General features: G+C 40.4%; 1 protein-coding gene and 1 pseudogene across 1 annotated transcript in view; one reads left to right on the forward strand and one right to left on the reverse strand.

The window, feature by feature from the left end:
- Window positions 1-17274, forward strand: part of LOC118013227 (protein FAM122A-like) — a 60173-nt gene that overhangs the window by 8218 nt on the left and 34681 nt on the right. The window contains exon 4 of the mRNA XM_035008930.1: window positions 12633-12695. Within this exon, the coding sequence (XP_034864821.1) occupies window positions 12633-12695 (63 nt within the window). The remainder of the gene's footprint in view (window positions 1-12632; window positions 12696-17274) is intronic.
- LOC118010700 lies at window positions 1286-6985 on the reverse strand (annotated as a pseudogene).

Here is a 17274-nt window from a genome sequence, read left to right on the forward strand (position 1 = left end):
TTTATTGAGCACTTGCTTGTATGTCGAAGACCTCCATACCTAGTCGTTCTTCTTTTCTGCTCAGCCAAGTCTACAAATTTTTTTAGGAATCTCCTATGTATTAAGCCCTGATCTAGTTGCCAGAGAGATCTAACCTAGTATGAGGGGCTGAGGTAGGAAATGACCTCCTTTAGTTGAGCTCTTACTGATATGTAGGAGTTAGCCAGCTTGGGATATGGATCATAGGGGCAGACAAGATTCCAGGTAAAAAACTGGCATGTGTGAAGGCCTGGAAACGAAAGGGAATGTGGTGGGTCGGGAATAGAGTGTGTAGAGAATTTGGAAGAAGTGCATTGTAGCCAGTGTGGATGTAAAGATGAAGTGGTGAGAAATGAGATCAGAGATGTGGATTAGTACAAGATCTCGTAGGGCCTTCCAAGTCATGTTAAAGATTTTTCACTTTGTCCTCCTGAGGTCAGTGTGAAGCCATTGAAGAATTCTAAGTCTGTGATTGACATGACCAGATTTGAATCTTTAAAAGATTACCCTGGCTGCAGAGTGGTAAGTAGATTGGAAATGGGCAAAAGGAGATGCAGGATGATCACACAGGAGGCAAGTGCAGTGACCTTGGCTACTGTGATGGCCGTGGACGTGGAGAAGAGTGAGATTCATGAGATATTTGAAAGGTAGAATCAATTGCTGAGAGATTTGATGGAAGGCGGTCAATGCTTGTGGCAAAGATGACTACTAGGCCTCTCACTTGGGCAAGTGATGGGTCTGGTGGGGCCACAGAAGAGGGGAAACTTTGGCAAAAAAGTGGATTTAGAGGGGAAGATAAGTTTATTGTTGGACATGTTCAGTTTGAAGTTCTTTGGGATCTCTCAGTAGAGATGTTAGTTGTACTAGTTTGAAGCTCAGGATAGAGATCTGGGCTAGAGACACACATTTAGGCATCATCAGTAGATCCTTATTTAAAGCTGTGGGAATGAATGATGTGACCTATGGAGAAAGTATAAAGACAAAAGAGGCTATAGGAAACAGCTTTAAAGATCACTATAGTACCATGAAAATACAAGGAAAAGTGTTAAGTTATATGCTATCAAGTGGTCAAACATGATAAAAACGGAAAGTGTCCTTTGAGTTACCAAAATGGAGATTATTAATGAATTTCTTGTATTCGAAAGCAAGTTCCGTGGAGAGAGGGGTGGGGTGAGATGAAGCCAGATTGCATTGGGTTGAAGAATGCCTGAGAAGTGAGGGCCTGTAAGTGGCATCATACAGACTAGCTTGGCTATTTGTATGCACGTTACCCTTTCTGCGCCTTAATTTCCTCTTCCGCAAGATGGGAATGTGACAGTATCTGCCTCATAGCTTTGTGGAAGTTGAGTACATTAATCGATGTAAAATATCTCAGAAAAACTGGAAGAAAGAGAAAAAGAGAAAAACGTAGAGCCCATAGCACAACAACGTGAATATACCTGACGCTACTTCACTGGTGCATTTAAACATGGTTAACACGATAAATTTTATGTTATGTGTATTTTACCACAGTCTAAAGAAAAAAAAATGCAGGGCGCCTGGGTGGCTCAGCCGGTGAAGCGTCTGCCTTCGGCTCAGGTCAGGATCCCGGGCTCCCGGGATCGAGTCCCGCGTCGGGCTCCCTGCTCGGCGGGGAGTCTGCTTCTCCCTCTGCCTCTCCCCCTCCCCCCTGCTCATGCATGCTCTCTCTCTCTCTCTCTCTCAAAAAAGTAAAGAAAAAAAATGCTTATAGCATATAAAAAAATCAGCGTAAAGCACTCAGCACAGCACTGACACATACTAAGCGCTCAATAAGTACTAGACGTTTTATTAGCAATAGTACATATAGAGAGCAAACATGTACCTGGCAGTTTTTTAAATGCATAATTTTCCTTAGGAATTCTAGGCTCTTAATTTGCGTAAGGTTCAATTTAATATGATACACGTTCCAAACAAACCATCTTACAGAACGGCTGTTTGGCAGAACTGACGTCATTCACACGGACTTGATGATGGGAATTTCAAGACTTATTGGTTTGGCTTGCTGTAACAGCATAATGCATAGGCTTTTATTTTGCTCGAAGTATCGCTTCGTTATTATTGTAAGGCTCACGTAGGTTGATACTTGCTTTCAGGATAAATAGGCTGAATCGTCTGGGAGAATGACATAATTAGAATGCTTTCGGCAGAAGGAACAAAATCCTGATATATCACGTTACAAGAGAGAAACATCATTTTTGAAAAAATACACGTATTGCTGAGTGATAACATAAATCCTAAGTGTAAGGGTCCTTTCCCATACTAGACTGTCCTTAAAATTGGTGCTGCAGGAACCTAGGGTTCACAGAGACAGAAGGTAGAATGGTGGTTGCCAGGGGCTGGGGTGGGGGTGGAATGAGAGGAGTTTAATGGGTATAGAGTTTTGGTTTTGCAAGATGAAAAGAGTTCTGGAGATTGGTTGCACAGCAACATGAATATACTTAACACTACTGAACTGTACACTTAAAATGGTTAAGATGGCAAATTTTATGTATATTTTATCACAATTAAATTTTTTCAAAATCAGGACTACTTTTCATGTATTTCACTGTAGGTAAAAGTGTTTTAGAAAAAATTGCAGTGGTACAAGGCACTGAAGAACCATGGGTGCCATTTAACATGCAGATAAAGATGCATATTTCCAATCCTTGTAAAAATCTGTTCTCTCACAATTATTTTCTTAATTAAGCTCCAGTATTTTCCTCTGCACTCTCAGAAAATCACTCCATCCCACTTCTGATGAGCAGAAACCCGAGGCCCTCTTCTGACCATGGGGACTGTGCCTTCCCCCTGATTATCCCTTCGCTGTATCTCCTAAGAACTCCAGGGTTGCCGTGCCTGTTCCCCACTCTTCCACTAGGAATTCTCTTCCTGGCACCTCTGTTGAATTTGGGGCGGCCACATCTCTTCTCCATCTCCACCCCCTCCTACTCCAAGAAAAGCAGGAGAAATTTTTCATCTTCCTGTCAGAAATGATTGTGCTCTTCTTGAGCAATTTGTCCCTTTTAATTTTATGGCTACTGATATTTATCTGATTAGGTTTTGCTTTTCATGTGGCAACTACAAACTAATTTAATTTATGGCCCACCCAGTAGTGAGTGTATAATACATTCCTGGCCCTGCTTTATTCTCTGTCTTGCTAGCCTACATTCCCCAGTTCATGTTCAGGATCAGTCACTGCAGGAACTAGGAAGAGGCATTGATAAACATAGCATACAGCTCCTGTTCAGGATTTTCTAAGTGCTTTATCTCTAGTAACTACAGAAGGAATGGGTTAAAAATAGCAAACGTAGTGAAGTTAAAATTCTTTTCAAAGAATTTAATGTCTTTACAATATTAGTTTTCTGTGGTTTCTCTTTTAAATGGAACTAAGCTTGATCTTTCCTATCTTAATTCCTTCATTGAAGATAATGCTTGGGAATAATCCGCTTCACCCAGCCCACTTCCCCAACGCCCCCTACTCCTCCCCACCCCCATGACCTCGTTCCTTGGTACTGGTATTCTTGCTTCCTCCCAAGGACTCCTCTCCCCTCCCAGAGTGTGAGAAACAGGTACAATGAGAAATTTACATAAAAGACACCAGTGAGGTTTATTGACCTCTCAGAAAATGCTTTGTTTCTATTTTAATACTTTGTTTCATGTAGAAGAATTATCTGGGGACGCCTGGGTGGCTCAGTTGGTTAAGCATCTGCCTTCGTCTCAGGTCATGATCCCAGGGTCCTGGGATCAAGTCCCGCATCAGGGCTCCCTGCTCAGCCAGGAGCCTGCTTCTCCCTTGCCTGCTCTGCCTGCCGCTCCCTCTGCTTGTGCTCTGTCTCTCTTTAAAATCTTTAAAAAATTATCTAAGGTAATTCCCTTTCAAACCACCTGTAGTGCTTAATTTGTGGGAGATTGTCTTCTAGAAGCCTTCTTTTCTCCAATTAATTTTCCGTGCTATTCCTAAAAAATCAGCCAAGTCCAATATTTAATCCACATTTTGTGGCTTATGATTCTATAGCTCAAGTTCAAATCCTACCTCCCCCAGACATTTCACACTACATTCCTGTTGATCTCATTAATTTTAGTCAGGTAGTCTTCTCAGGATTTCCTAGATAAAGTTTTCCAGTAGGAAATTCTAAACCTTTATCTGAAACTAACCAGTTCCTTCCCATCTCTTAGATTTCAATTAAAAATAATCTCTTCCAGGAAGTCTTTCATAGTTTGGGACAGTTTGCCACACCACGCAATTCTCTTCTTTTGTTTTTTATAACATGATATCATAATACAGCTAAAGTACCATAATTTCTTTATATAGTGCGTATGCATATATTTAAGTTCAGGTTAGCATGTCTTTCCAATTAGAGTGTTTCACATTTTATATTGTGAACTTTCTGGGCATTTGAATGATAACAATATGAGCATCAGTAGCATGAATTAAATGTATTAACATTCTGTTTGTTCAAAAGATGTGTGTGGGTATTTGATGGGGCTTTTTTAAAGGGAAAACCTATATTTTTCAGATTTGGTTCATGTCACTGTATAACAGCTTCTCAGTGATCAATGCTAATAAAGGGAAGCACTGGGGGGGAATATCCCAAACTGTGGATAAATCACAGTATTTTCTACTTGCTTTGGAAAGTAGATTATTTTTATAGCATGCTTTAAGAATGGCCGTACAATTTTTTAAAATTAGTAATAATATCTAATGTTGGAGAGATAGAAGAAAATTGATATTCTCATACACTGCTAGAAAGTAAATTTGTATAAGCTTTCTGGAGGACGGTTTGGCAATGCGTATCAATAGCATTGTGACCCAGAAATTCCATCTCTATGAATTTCTCCTAAAGAATTCTTTAAGGATATGTGCAAAGATTAGCTTAGAGGTTGTTATCACAGCATTATTTATGAGTGAGCAAAAAAATGTGGCAAAAATATGAATGGTTAGGGAATAGGTTAAATGAATGAGCTTTCATTATCTGTGTTTGAATCCCAGTTCGAGCAATTACTAGCTGTATGAACTTGAACAAGTTGCCTAATTTCTCTGGCCCTCAGTTTTCTAATCTTTAAAATGGAGACAATAATAATGTCTATGTCATGGGGTTGTTGTGAGAATTGAGTGAGATAAGACATGCCTGGCACATAATGAGTGTTTCTTATTATGGTACATTCATATAGTATAATATTCAGCCTTTAAAAATGCTGTTGCAGGTGGGGTGCCTGGCTGGTTCAGTCCGTAGAGCATGTGACTCTTAATCTCAGGGTCATGAGTTCAAGCCCCACAATGGGTGTAGAGCCTACTTAAAATAAAAATTTAAAAAAAAAAGAAACAAAAATAAAAATGGTGTTGCAGGTGAATTTTAACATGGAAAGATATGTGGAATGTATTAAGTTATTTTTGTTTTGTTTCTACAGTAAAAATTCAGTTTATCCATCTGTTTATAACACAATACACAAGAAGCAAAGTGTTTCACATCATAGATTTCACTTCCAACTCCTTGAACTGTTCATTTTTTTGGCTGAAAGGAGGTACTAGTGGGGAAAGCCAAACAATGCCTAGGCAACTAAAATAAAGTTGGGGTGGGGGGCAACGCTAACATCATCCTCACAGGGATGGGCACAAGGGGCTGTTCGTCGCAAGCTGATTTCCTAGAACTGCTAGCTGGAAGCACAGGAGCACCACTTGGACGTTTGCACTTCATTCTGCTCCACCCCACAGGCACAGCAACACCTCCTGGTAGTTGCCCTTACTGTCTTCCTGGATGTGGTAGTGCAGGGACATGCCATACTTTCTCTTGAATTCAGACCTAATTTTTAACATGTCCCCTTCCTTCACTGTGGGTGACCATGATTCTAATCAGGACCTTATCATGAGCTCCCTTACCCTTCATGGAATCAGTCAGTCATCAAAATAGGGGAGCTTGTTCTGAATACACTGGACCAGTTTCTGAAAAGCATTTTTTTTTTAAGATTTTTTATTTATTTATTTGACAGAGAGAGACACAGCAAGAGAGGGAACACAAGCAGAGGGAGAGGGAGAAGCAGGCTTCCTCCCTGAGCAGGGAGCCCTATGTGGGGCTCGATGCCAGGACCCTGGGATCATGACCTGAGCCGAAGGCAGACGCTTAACGACTGAGCCATCCAGGTGCCTCTGAAAAGCATTTTCCAGGTCTCTTTTGACCTCCTCCTTGATCATAAGGGCTGTAGCTCTTGTACCTTTCAAATTCTTTCTGAATGTGATACACACTTGCTCGGTCATGATGCTGATCCCCTTGGGAATATCAGTTCCTTTCCTCTTCACTCCAGCATTAGAGATCATAGGCATCTAGGGTCAAACAGTTCATAATCAATGACAGAGTCATCCTCTGCTCTTCTACCCTTTGCAAGGGCAACCGTCAGCTTGCAGAAGTCACCAGATGTGTTGGAAACAATGTCCTTCTCCAGATCAGTCTTGTACATCTCCTTGTAGACTGTTAATTTCCTCTAGCATCTAATTGGTCCTTGAGCAGATGATCTCAGTGAGGGAGTCCTCATCAGTCCTCAGCACCTTCATAGGAGAGGCTTTCAGCTTGGAAGCCTCATACTGAGCAGGTGTTTTCAGTAGGTCCCAAATCACCTTCTCCAGGTGGCCAGGTGGCCAGGCAAGGCTGAGTTCAATGCTGATGCAAATTCCTTTTTGGTCCTTGTCTGGTTGGTGAAGACAATATCCTGTCTCTCCTCATTGCTGTCGTTGGTCAACATGTTGATGACAGTGACCTCATCCACACCTTTAGGCTTGATGCCGTTTCAATGTTCAAAGCATTACACTTGACATCAAAGTTGGTATATGTTTTAACTGACCTGTATGCATTTGGGGGTGTAGAGTGGTCACCCTCCAAGCAGAATTTGCACAGAATTCGTGAACAGTGGACATTTTGATAGAAGCTGGTGCATAAGCTGAAAGCTGTGAGCATCCTCAGATGCAGAGCCAGAATGTATTAAATTATAAAGAAAAAAAATGGGGCACCCAGGTGGCTCGGTTGGGTGAGCATCCAACTCTTGGTTTCGGCTCAGGTCATGATCTCAAGGTCATCAGAGCAAGCCCTGTGTCAGGCTCTACGCTTAGCATGGAGTCTGCTTGAGAGATTCTCTCTCCCTCGCCCTCCCCCTCTGCTCTTCCCCCCACTCATGCACTCTCTCTCAAAGAAATAAAATCTCAAAAAAATTATAAAGAAAAACCTAAACTGCAAAATAGTATTGTGCAGTAGGATCCAGTTCTGGAAAAAGAAACACTGAGATCTTTACTATGGTCATCTCTGGATGGTGGGTGCTGCTGGTTTTTTTTCCCATTAATTATGTTTTATACTGTGCATGTATTGCTTTATTATGAGAAGAAAGTAAGTCAGTGTCTATTGAAAAAAAAAAGATCAGGATGAATAGGTGGAGCACAGAGGGTTTTTAGGGCAGTGGAACTATTCAGTATGGTACTATAATGATGGATATGGGTCATTATACATATGTCCAAACCTGTAGAATGTATAACACGAAGAGTGAGCTCCAATGTAAACTATGAACTTCGGGTAGTAATGACATGTCAATGTAGATTCATCTATTATAACTATTTACCACTTTCGTTCAGCTTTTGATAGTGGGAGAGGCTCTGCTTATGTGAGAGCAGAGGAAATCTTTGTACCGTCCACTCAGTTTTGCTGTGAACGGAAAACTGATCTAAAAAATAAAGTCTAGGGGCACCTGGGTGGCTCAGTCGTTAAACATCTGCCTTCGGCTCAGGTCATGATCCCAGGGTCCTGGGATCGAGCCCCGCATTGGGCTCCCTGCTCCGCGGGAAGCCTGCTTCTCTCTCTCCCACTCCCCCTGCTTGTGTTCCCCCTCTCGCTCTCTCTGTCAAATAAATAAATAAAATCTTTAAAAATAATAATAATAAAGTCTATTAAAAGTAAATCAAAAGATCAGATGGGAAAAATAATAAAGAATGCTGGGTAGCAAGGAATAGATATCTAAGTCTTATAAAGCTACCATATATAATTCTAGTTGGTTTTTTGTCATTAAACATGATTCTAGAAATATTTGATGATGGTGGTGATAATGGTGGTAGTGATAGTAATAGTTACCATTTACTGAGCACATACTATGTGCCAGGCACTATGTGAAGCATATTACATGCATTATCACCATTACCATATTTCATACAAATAGACACTTGAAAGAGAAACTCTTGTTACATCTTTCATAGCACTATTCCATATAGCAACAAATCATATGTCCAATATATCCCTTTTATGCAAGTTTTATGGAGAGAAGTGCTGACTTTTGTGAAAAAGGTCAGCTAGTAGCCTTATTGATTTGAATTAGGAATTTTCTTTCTTTTAAACTATATATATATATTTTTTTTTTTTTGAGAGAGAGAGAGAGAGTGTGAGCACAGAGGCAGAGGCAGAGGGAGAGAGATCCTAAGCCAGCTCCCCACTCAGCACAGAGTCTGACATGAGGCCCAATCTCACAACCCTGAGATCGTGACCTGAGCCAAAGTCAAGAGTTGGATGCTTAACCAACTGAACCACCCAGGCACCCCAAATTAGGAATTTTCTTGAACTATCAACCCTGGAACATGATTAGTACAGGCTAGTCTGAATTTCTGGCCAGTCAACAGTCATTAGCTGTCTAATACTCCTTCTTCATACCCATCCTGGATAGAGCCTGAACCAGGCGCAGGGCCGATGAATATGTGAGTGTGTCTCATCCAAAGTTAAATAGACAGTGCTGTTAGGTATAATCTGCTCATCTGTGTATACCAAAGTAGATAATTTTGCCACAGTTCAATTTTTTTTTTTAGTGTGGCATTCAAGGCTTTCCAGCATCTTCACCCTCTTGGCCTCAGAATCTTCTTCTTCTTTTTTTTTTTTTTAAAGATTTTATTTATTTATTTGACAGAGACACCGTGAGAGAGGGAACACAAGAAGGGGGAGTGGGAGAGGGAGAAACAGGCTTCCCACTGAGCAGGGAGCCCAGTGCGGGGCTCGATCCCAGAACCCTGGGATCATGACCTGAGCTGAAGGCAGATGCTCAACCGACTGAGCCACCCAGGCGCCCCGGCCTCAGAATCTTCTATCCCTCCAGAGACATCTCGCATTGCACTCACACAGGACTAACAACCTTTCCTAAAACATGTTTCCTAAAACATGCCTAGCACTTTTCCTTTTCTCTTGCTTATGCTGTCAAACTCTTCGCCCTACGAGGCCCAACTCACACCGCTACCTTGTGCCTTACCTGTCTCCCATCTCCCACTCCCTGTGCCCATTCACTTAATCTTTGCTTTTTATCCCCACCCTACTTTGCCTCCATTTGACACTCATTTCCTTGTCTCTTATATAATAATTAGCTCTCGTGTCTGGACTGTAAGGTGTCTGTGGGTAATAACTATGGCTTATTTTTCCTTTAATCTCTCCTTCCCCTCTGTAAGAAAAACAGTTCCTTAAACATAATAAGGGCCCAGTAAATATTGAAATACTTAAAGAGCCCTATTTTTCTGAGTGACTTGTTATGATGAAGTAATTATGGCTCCTTGTCCAGTGTAATTTAGATGTAGAGAATTTTCAGTGATCCTCATATGAATTTTCTTTCTTTTTTTTTAAGGACTTTATTTATTTATTTGACAAAGAGAGACACAGAGAGAGAGGGAACACAAGCAGGGGGAGCGGGAGAGGGAAAAGCAGGGAGAAGCAGGCTTCCTGCCGAGCAGGGAGCTGGATGCGGGGCTCGATCCCAGGACCCTGGGACCGTGACCTGAGCCGAAGGCAGACACTTGACAACTGAGCCACCCAGGCGCCCCCCTCATATGAATTTTCTGTTGTTACTTCTATACCTTGGCTGTTGCCTCCACCCTCTAGCAAATGATTAGAAAAAACAAACTGGTTTTAACACCTTTCTTTCTTTCTTTCTTTCTTTCTTTCTTTCTTTCTTTCTTTCTTTCTTTCTATTTTAAATTTTATTTTATTATGTTAATCACCATACATTACATCATCAGTTTTTTTTTTAAAGATTTTATTTATTTATTTGAGACAGAGAGAATGAGAGAGAGAGCACATGAGAGGGGGGAGGGTAAGAGGGAGAAGCAGACTCTCCGCTGAGCAGGGAGCCCGATGCGGGACTGGATCCAGGGACTCCAGGATCATGACCTGAGCCGAAAGCAGTAGCCCAACCAGCTGAGCCACTCAGGCGCCCACATCATTAGTTTTTGATGTAGTGATCCATGATTCATTGTTTGCGTATAACACCCAGTGTTCCATTCAATACGTGCCCTCTTTAATACCCATCACCGGGCTAACCCATCCCCCCACCCCCTCCCCTCTAGAACCCTCAGTTTGTTTCTCAGAGTCCATAGTCTCTCATGTGGTTTTAACACTTTCTTAAACAAAATATAACTGGTGAGAGAAAATGCCCCTTAAAGAGTCACATGATACATTTTAAAATCTAATAAAAATTCAGACTAGCTACTTCATAAAAATACTTATATATCCAACACACTTTTTTGAACACTCACCTTCTCCCCACACACCAACTCATTCCTCTTACTGCCTTTCCTGGCTACCACCCACCCATGGGTTTCAGCCAGGAACTTCAGACCAATCTTGAGCTCTTTTCACTCTTTCTTTTTTTTTAAGATTTTATTTATTTTTTAATTTTTCATTGTTTTAGAGAGAGAGCACGTGTTGAGTGCAGGGCGGGAGGGCCAGAGGGAGAGGGTGAGAGAGAATCTTAAGCAGGCTCCATGCTCAGCTCAGAGCCCCACTCAGGGCTCAATCCCACGACCTGAGATCATGACCTGAGCCGAAATCAAGAGTTGAACGCTCAACTGACTGAGCCACCCAGGCACCCCTAAGGATTTTATTTTTAAGTAATCTCTACTCCCAACATGGGGCTCAAACTCACAACCCTGAGATTAAGAATCATGTGCTCTACTAACTGAGCCAGCCAGGCACCCCTCTTTTCACTTTCTCATCATTTCTCCAGTCTGCCTCCTTCTCTTCATCCCACCCTTTTTCATTCAGACTCTCATTATCTTTTACCTGGCCTTTGATCCTGCTTCTAGTCCCTCTTCCCTCCATCCTCATTTTGTTCTGTATATGCTGCTAGGGTTGCCTTTCTAAAACAGATATGATCTTGTTTAAAATGCTTTGAGTTTTTTTTAGAAGATTTTATTTATTTGACAGAGAGAGACAGCGAGAGAGGGAACACAAGCAGGGGGAGTGGGAGAGGGAGAAGCAGACTTCCTGCCGAAGCAGGGAGCCCAATATGGGGCTCGGTCCCAGGACCCTGGGATCATGACCCGAGCCGAAGGCAGATGCTTAATGACTGAGCCACCCAGGTGCCCCTAAAATACTTTGAGTTTTAAGAACTCAGAAGGATCTATGCTTTAGGTTTCCTATTGGGCTCAAAAGACTAAAGTCCAAAATCCATAATCTGGTTTCAGCCAAATTTCCCCAGATTTGCTTCCTTTCATGCCCTATCATGTACCAAATTTCAGCCACCCTGAATCTCTCTGTTCCCCAAACATGCCTCTGCCTGAGCATCTCTTCTCACTTCCTGAAATACCCTGCTTCCTCTTTCCTGTCTATTGAATTCCTACCCTCCTCTATGAAGCCTTCCCCAGGAACCCCAGGCAGAAATATAGTCTCTGTGCTTTGACTTCCCATGAATCATAACTTGTTCTGGCACACTGACCTATGGCCTAATTTTTCCTACCTACACTTTGAATTTCTCAAGGACAGGAAAATGCTTTATTTCTCTTTGGATCCTCAGGGTCTAGTACAGTGGTTTACCTCATTAAATATTTCTGAATGCACAACTCAGTGTGCTCTTAAGATATAATGTAAAAGTAAGATATGGTAGATTCATTATCTGGCATTTCAAGAACTAACCAGGATACAGGTAGAATGGATAAATGAATTCTAAAGGTACTTTTCAAGCCTCATTTTCACACTTAGCTTTAAATCCCTCCATTCTTTCATTCCCCTCTTGTGTGAGTCCTCATAAGCTTTGAGATAAGACAGAACAGGAGAAAGTAGTCTAAATGACAAGTATCTGAACAAGCAAGAGAAAATGTGCTGAGCTACTTGGAAGTGACTGCCTTAAGTCATTTCATGTTATGAAAGTGTGGTTTCTTCAGCTGGGTTCTAAGATACGTGATGGGGTTATTTGTTTTTTGCAAGATAAAACTGGCAAGAAAAAGTGAGGTGATTTCAAGATCCAGTGACTTGGGAAAGGGAAAGTAGAGATAAACAAAATGTTCTGTTGATGTTCTGCCCGGTATCTTTTATGTTAACTCAGTTATTTTGTTCTGTTCTGTTATATATATGTACTTTTGATTAGTATAATTTTCAGTCAAGAGTCAGTTGGATCTTTTATTATTTCTTTAATTTTAAGCTTAACTAATACTGTTGCTAACATGCATTAGGCACTCAGACATTTTAGGTAATTCAACATTGACTTAATTAATGTTTAGAAATAATTAATCAGAAACATTAAAGCCAGCTTGACTTCTGTTTATTTTTTTATTGAAGTATGATTAATATTCAATGTTATGTTAGCTTAGGTATTGACTTTTATATTTTAAATTTCAGTTTTTGCCACCCTCTCCTATCCCCATCCGTGCTTCCTATGGTCGCCTTCATCAAATCAAACAGGTAAGAAGACTTTCAAAACTGATAGCTGTTCAATAAAAAGAAAACTTTATTTTTCTTTAAAAAAATACCTGTGGTTCAGTAATTCCAAATTAGGTCACATGTGATTCTGTTTTTAATTCTAGTAATGGTTCCTCTAAAAAAAAACAACTAAGGAGTCCTATATTTCTTTGAGTTATTACCTATTTTAATAAACTGATAGTTTCCAGAAAGATAATATACTCTTCTGCCTTGAATCTGACCTCTTTCAGAGATCGCAAAGAAAAAAGAAAATTAATTTTTAGGTTCATAATGACCATAGTTATCATGGTGTTTTTAAACCGTCAGGTGAAGAAATTTTTTTGACAGATGAAATGGCCTTTATGCTATCATTTTGTGTTCATTTCTTAGTGATCTGAGTTCAGGGACACATTGTACCTCACTGGCTTATGTTCTGTGCAGGCGTGTATGTGTGCATGCATGCGTGTGCATGTGTGTGTGTGTGTGTTTAATAGCAAACGCCTAATACACAGTTAAACCTTTTAATTATCCAAAGATTAGCCACAGAACTCAAAAGATCAAATCACCACTCCGCCACAGGTGGTAGGATTTTTCTGACCCAACTACAAGCAGATTTTTGTTCAAGGGCGGCTTAACTGTTATGAAGCACTTATTATTTACTTAGCGCTAAAATAGGTACTTTACATCTGTGCTCTCATTTTATCTCACAACATAAGATCAGAAACTCATGACAGGAGAAATTTAGTAATTTACCCAGTGTTCAGAGTTAGTGAATGTCAGAGCCAGAACTAGCCCCAAATTACTGGATTCCTTTCCAGCTACCTTTTCCCTGTGTCAGTGGCGCAGAAGCCATAGTATCTCAGGAGTCTGGTGTTTAGGACTCCAACTCCTGCTTCCTTTCCCTCTCTCCCTCTCACACCATGGCTTCCCTGAAGTCCAGCCTGTCATCCAGTAGCAAACAAGTATGGTAAAAAGATTCTTTTACTTTTTAGTGGATAAAACATTCTTTAACTGTCTTTGCAAGTATGGAGCTCTTTTAGAAGTTCTTAAGGAAAGAACCTAAAATTAGTAGGTAAGATGACCTCTGGTTTATCTGTGCAATTTGTTTTGTTGCTTCCCCTAAATGAGATCAATACTTTAAAATTGATTATATGTTGCTATTTGATTATGAAGCTTGAAATCAAGGTAAATTTTTGAAAATTGATTACATGTTGCTATTTGACTATGAAGCTTGAAATCAAGAAAAATTTAACTGGTCAGTAAATTGTACAGCAGTCTACTTCCATAGTGACAGAATATATGTTATAAACATTTAAAATGAAACACAAGTAGAAAGTGAATTAAATGGGAAAATAGAAATATTAGCTTTCAATCTGGGTACTGATTGAATGGAAAATCAAGACTTATTTTCAGCAGCTTAATGGTCTGATAGATATCTTAAATTGCATATTTCTTTATATGCATTCTTTTTTTTTGAGAGAGAGAGAGAAAGAAAGAGAGAGCGCGTGAACCGGGGAGGGGGTGAGGGGCAGAGGAAGAGGGAGAGAAAGAGTCCAAGGCAGGCTCCATGACCAGGGCAGAGCCCAACATAGGGCTCAATTTCATGACCCTGAGATCATGACCTGAGCTGAAATCAAGAGTCAGATGCTTAACAGACTGAGCCACCCAGGCACCCCTCTTTATATGCATTCTTTGACCGTGATTTCTTTTTAGCTGTTGAACTTACTAACCTTTTGGGGAGGATGCCTGAAAGTAAATCCCTGATCTCTTTTTACCCACAAACACTCAGTATGAGTCTCTGAGAAGGACTTTTTTCTTACATAATCACAATGCCATCATTACATCTAGCAAAATTAAGTTATTCTTTAATGTCATCTAATAACCAGTCCATGTTAAAATACTCACTGTTCTCAAAAATGTCTGTTTTACTGATTCAAACATGTTCCAACCATGATCTTTCAGATCTCTCTCTTTTTTAAAGATTTTATTTATTTATTAGAGAGAGAGAGAGCACGAGGCAGGGGAGGGTCAGAGGGAGAAGCCAACTCCCCACTGAGTGGGGAGCCCGATGTGGGGCTGGATCCCAGGACCCTGAGATCATGACCTGAGCTAAAGGCAGTCCCTTAACCGACTGAGCCACCCAGGCGCCCCTCAGGTCTCTTTTATTTAAAACATTCCCTTCCCCTCCTGGTTTTTGTTCCATGCCACTTATTTATTGAAGAAACCAGGCCATTTGTCCTGTAGACTGCCCCACATTCTGATTCTGTTTCCATGTGGTGTTTAATATGTTCTTTTGTTCCCTGCGTTTCCTATAAACTGATTTGATTACATTTTCTTTTACTTTTAAATAAGCACACAGCCCAAGTCAATATTAGGTTCTGGGTCAACATTTAAGTCAATGTATGATTTAAGTTAGCCCTTTCCTAGCAGGCAGTTAGTGCATAATTTTTTCTCAACTGGGGCTACTAGCTGTTTTCTAGGCATTAGGGAGCTTGAGAAAATGAAGCTGGAAGTTAATGTTCTGTTTTCCCCCCCCAGCTTTACTGATATGTAATTGACATATAACATTGTCTAAGTGTAAGGTGCACCACAGGATGATTTATGTATATATTGTGAGGTGATGACCATGGAAGTTAATTTTCTAAACACATCCTAAGTGTTCAGGAACTACTCTTTTTATGTAATTTTCCTTTCCTATAACATCAAGTTTATGTTTCAAGAGGTTTGGAAGCGCTCAGCTTTTAGTTCCCTATCCCAAAACCCTAAACATAATTAACCACTCTGCTGAAATAGTTTGTGTATTAGTTTGCTAGGGCTGCCACAACAAAGTACCACAAACAGGGGGACTCAAACAACAGAGATTTAGTTTCTTTCAGCTCTGGAGGCTGGAAGTCTGAAATCAAGGTGTTGGCAGGATTGGTTTCTTCTGAGGGCTGTGAGAGAAGCGTCTGTCTGTTCCAGGCCTCTGTCCTTGGCTTGTAAATAGCCATCTTCGTGTTCCGCTGGTGTTTTCCCTACACATATGTCTGTCTCCAAATTTCTCCTTTTTTATAAGGACATATTGGATTAGGGCCCACCCTCATCACCTTATCCTAATTTGATTACCTCTGCAAATACCCTATCTCCAAGTAAAGTCATATTCTGAGGCGCTGGGGGTTAGGACTTCAACATACTAGATTTTAGGGGGACACAGTTCCACCCATAACAGTTTGTTCACAGTATATGGTTCTATAACCTTACCTTTATTTCCTGCCTTGTTCAATAGGATATAAAATCACTGAGACCCAGTAAGAATGTGACTTTTTCCAGCAGTGCCTTAAGTAAAATCAGTCAGATTATCTACTTGCCTGTCACCTCTGCATTTCTAACATCTCGTCCTTTTATATCTTCACAAATGTAAACTTTAGCAACACATATTACAGTCTTTGTTTTATCTTAACCTGGTTTGGATAAATTAAACTGGGTTTAGACACAAATGTAAGGGAACTTTATGAAATGAAGCTTTTGAAACAGATGGTGCCAGCTGAAGTGCAGGGCGTGATTCTGATAGGAGCCATCTAGATACCACAGGTTGGTTTCCACAGTCTAGGAAAGCGGTGGCATTAGATCTCGGTGATATGTTTTTCAGTTTTCTGGTCTTCCTTGAAACCTATGAAGTACCCAGTCTTTTTTATGAAGAGATGTTTAATTTGATCTTAGTGTACCAATCATTTCATTCTTTCAGCAAGCATTTGTTAAGCATTGTGCCAGCACTGGGCAACTAAAATCTTTCAGGCATACTCAACTTCAGAGAGCACAAGTGACTAACTTACTATTTCCATTTTTACCTTGGATCCTAAAAACCTGAAAGCTAAGTTTAGCACTCAAGTGCAGCAACTCCCCTTAACCTGGGTTTCTAGCATATAGTACTCTTTGCCCTTGACAGTTGCATGGCTCTTGACCTTATTTTAACAACTGTATTTCATTATAAGCACCTCATAGCCATTTTGGAAATAGGCAAGATATAAACAATTAAAGAGTCAACCTGCTTTTACTAACAACCCTCAAAATGGCTGATGTTGGCTGATGCTCTGACTTTCAGTGGGAGGAACAACAGGCAAAATCCTGTCCTGCTTTGGGAAAAATTGCTCTTGTTGGTTGAGTAAATTACAAAATACTTTGAACTTCTCACTGCAGGAAAACACCTACATAAAATATTAAATGGAAGGACTATACTAACCTTACATTGTATTGAAAAGATTTACTGTTATTCCATTGTTTTAAAAGACTAACTTCTTAAACTTCCTTTCCCAATTTCCCTCATTTTCCATAATGACATCAAAATAACTCAAAGCTCTAGGTTCACCTTCAGTTCTTCCTTATTTTCTCCTGTATCTAAGTAGGCATCTAATCCTATTAATTCTTCCTTGACAACATCCTCTCTGTTCCCACTTCCTTCTGTCCCTTGGGTCCAGATTACCGTAATAACATTCTAAGAGATTTCCTATCTCTGCCAGTACAATCCAACTTCCACAACCAACACCAAGATAACTTCTCGAAGACATCATTTTCACCTTTTCCTCCCCTGTGCAAAAAGGTATAA

This window comes from Mirounga leonina, unplaced genomic scaffold (genome assembly GCF_011800145.1).
Source record: "Mirounga leonina isolate KUSES-001 unplaced genomic scaffold, KU_Mleo_1.0 Mir_101664, whole genome shotgun sequence".
NCBI lineage: Eukaryota > Metazoa > Chordata > Mammalia > Carnivora > Phocidae > Mirounga > Mirounga leonina.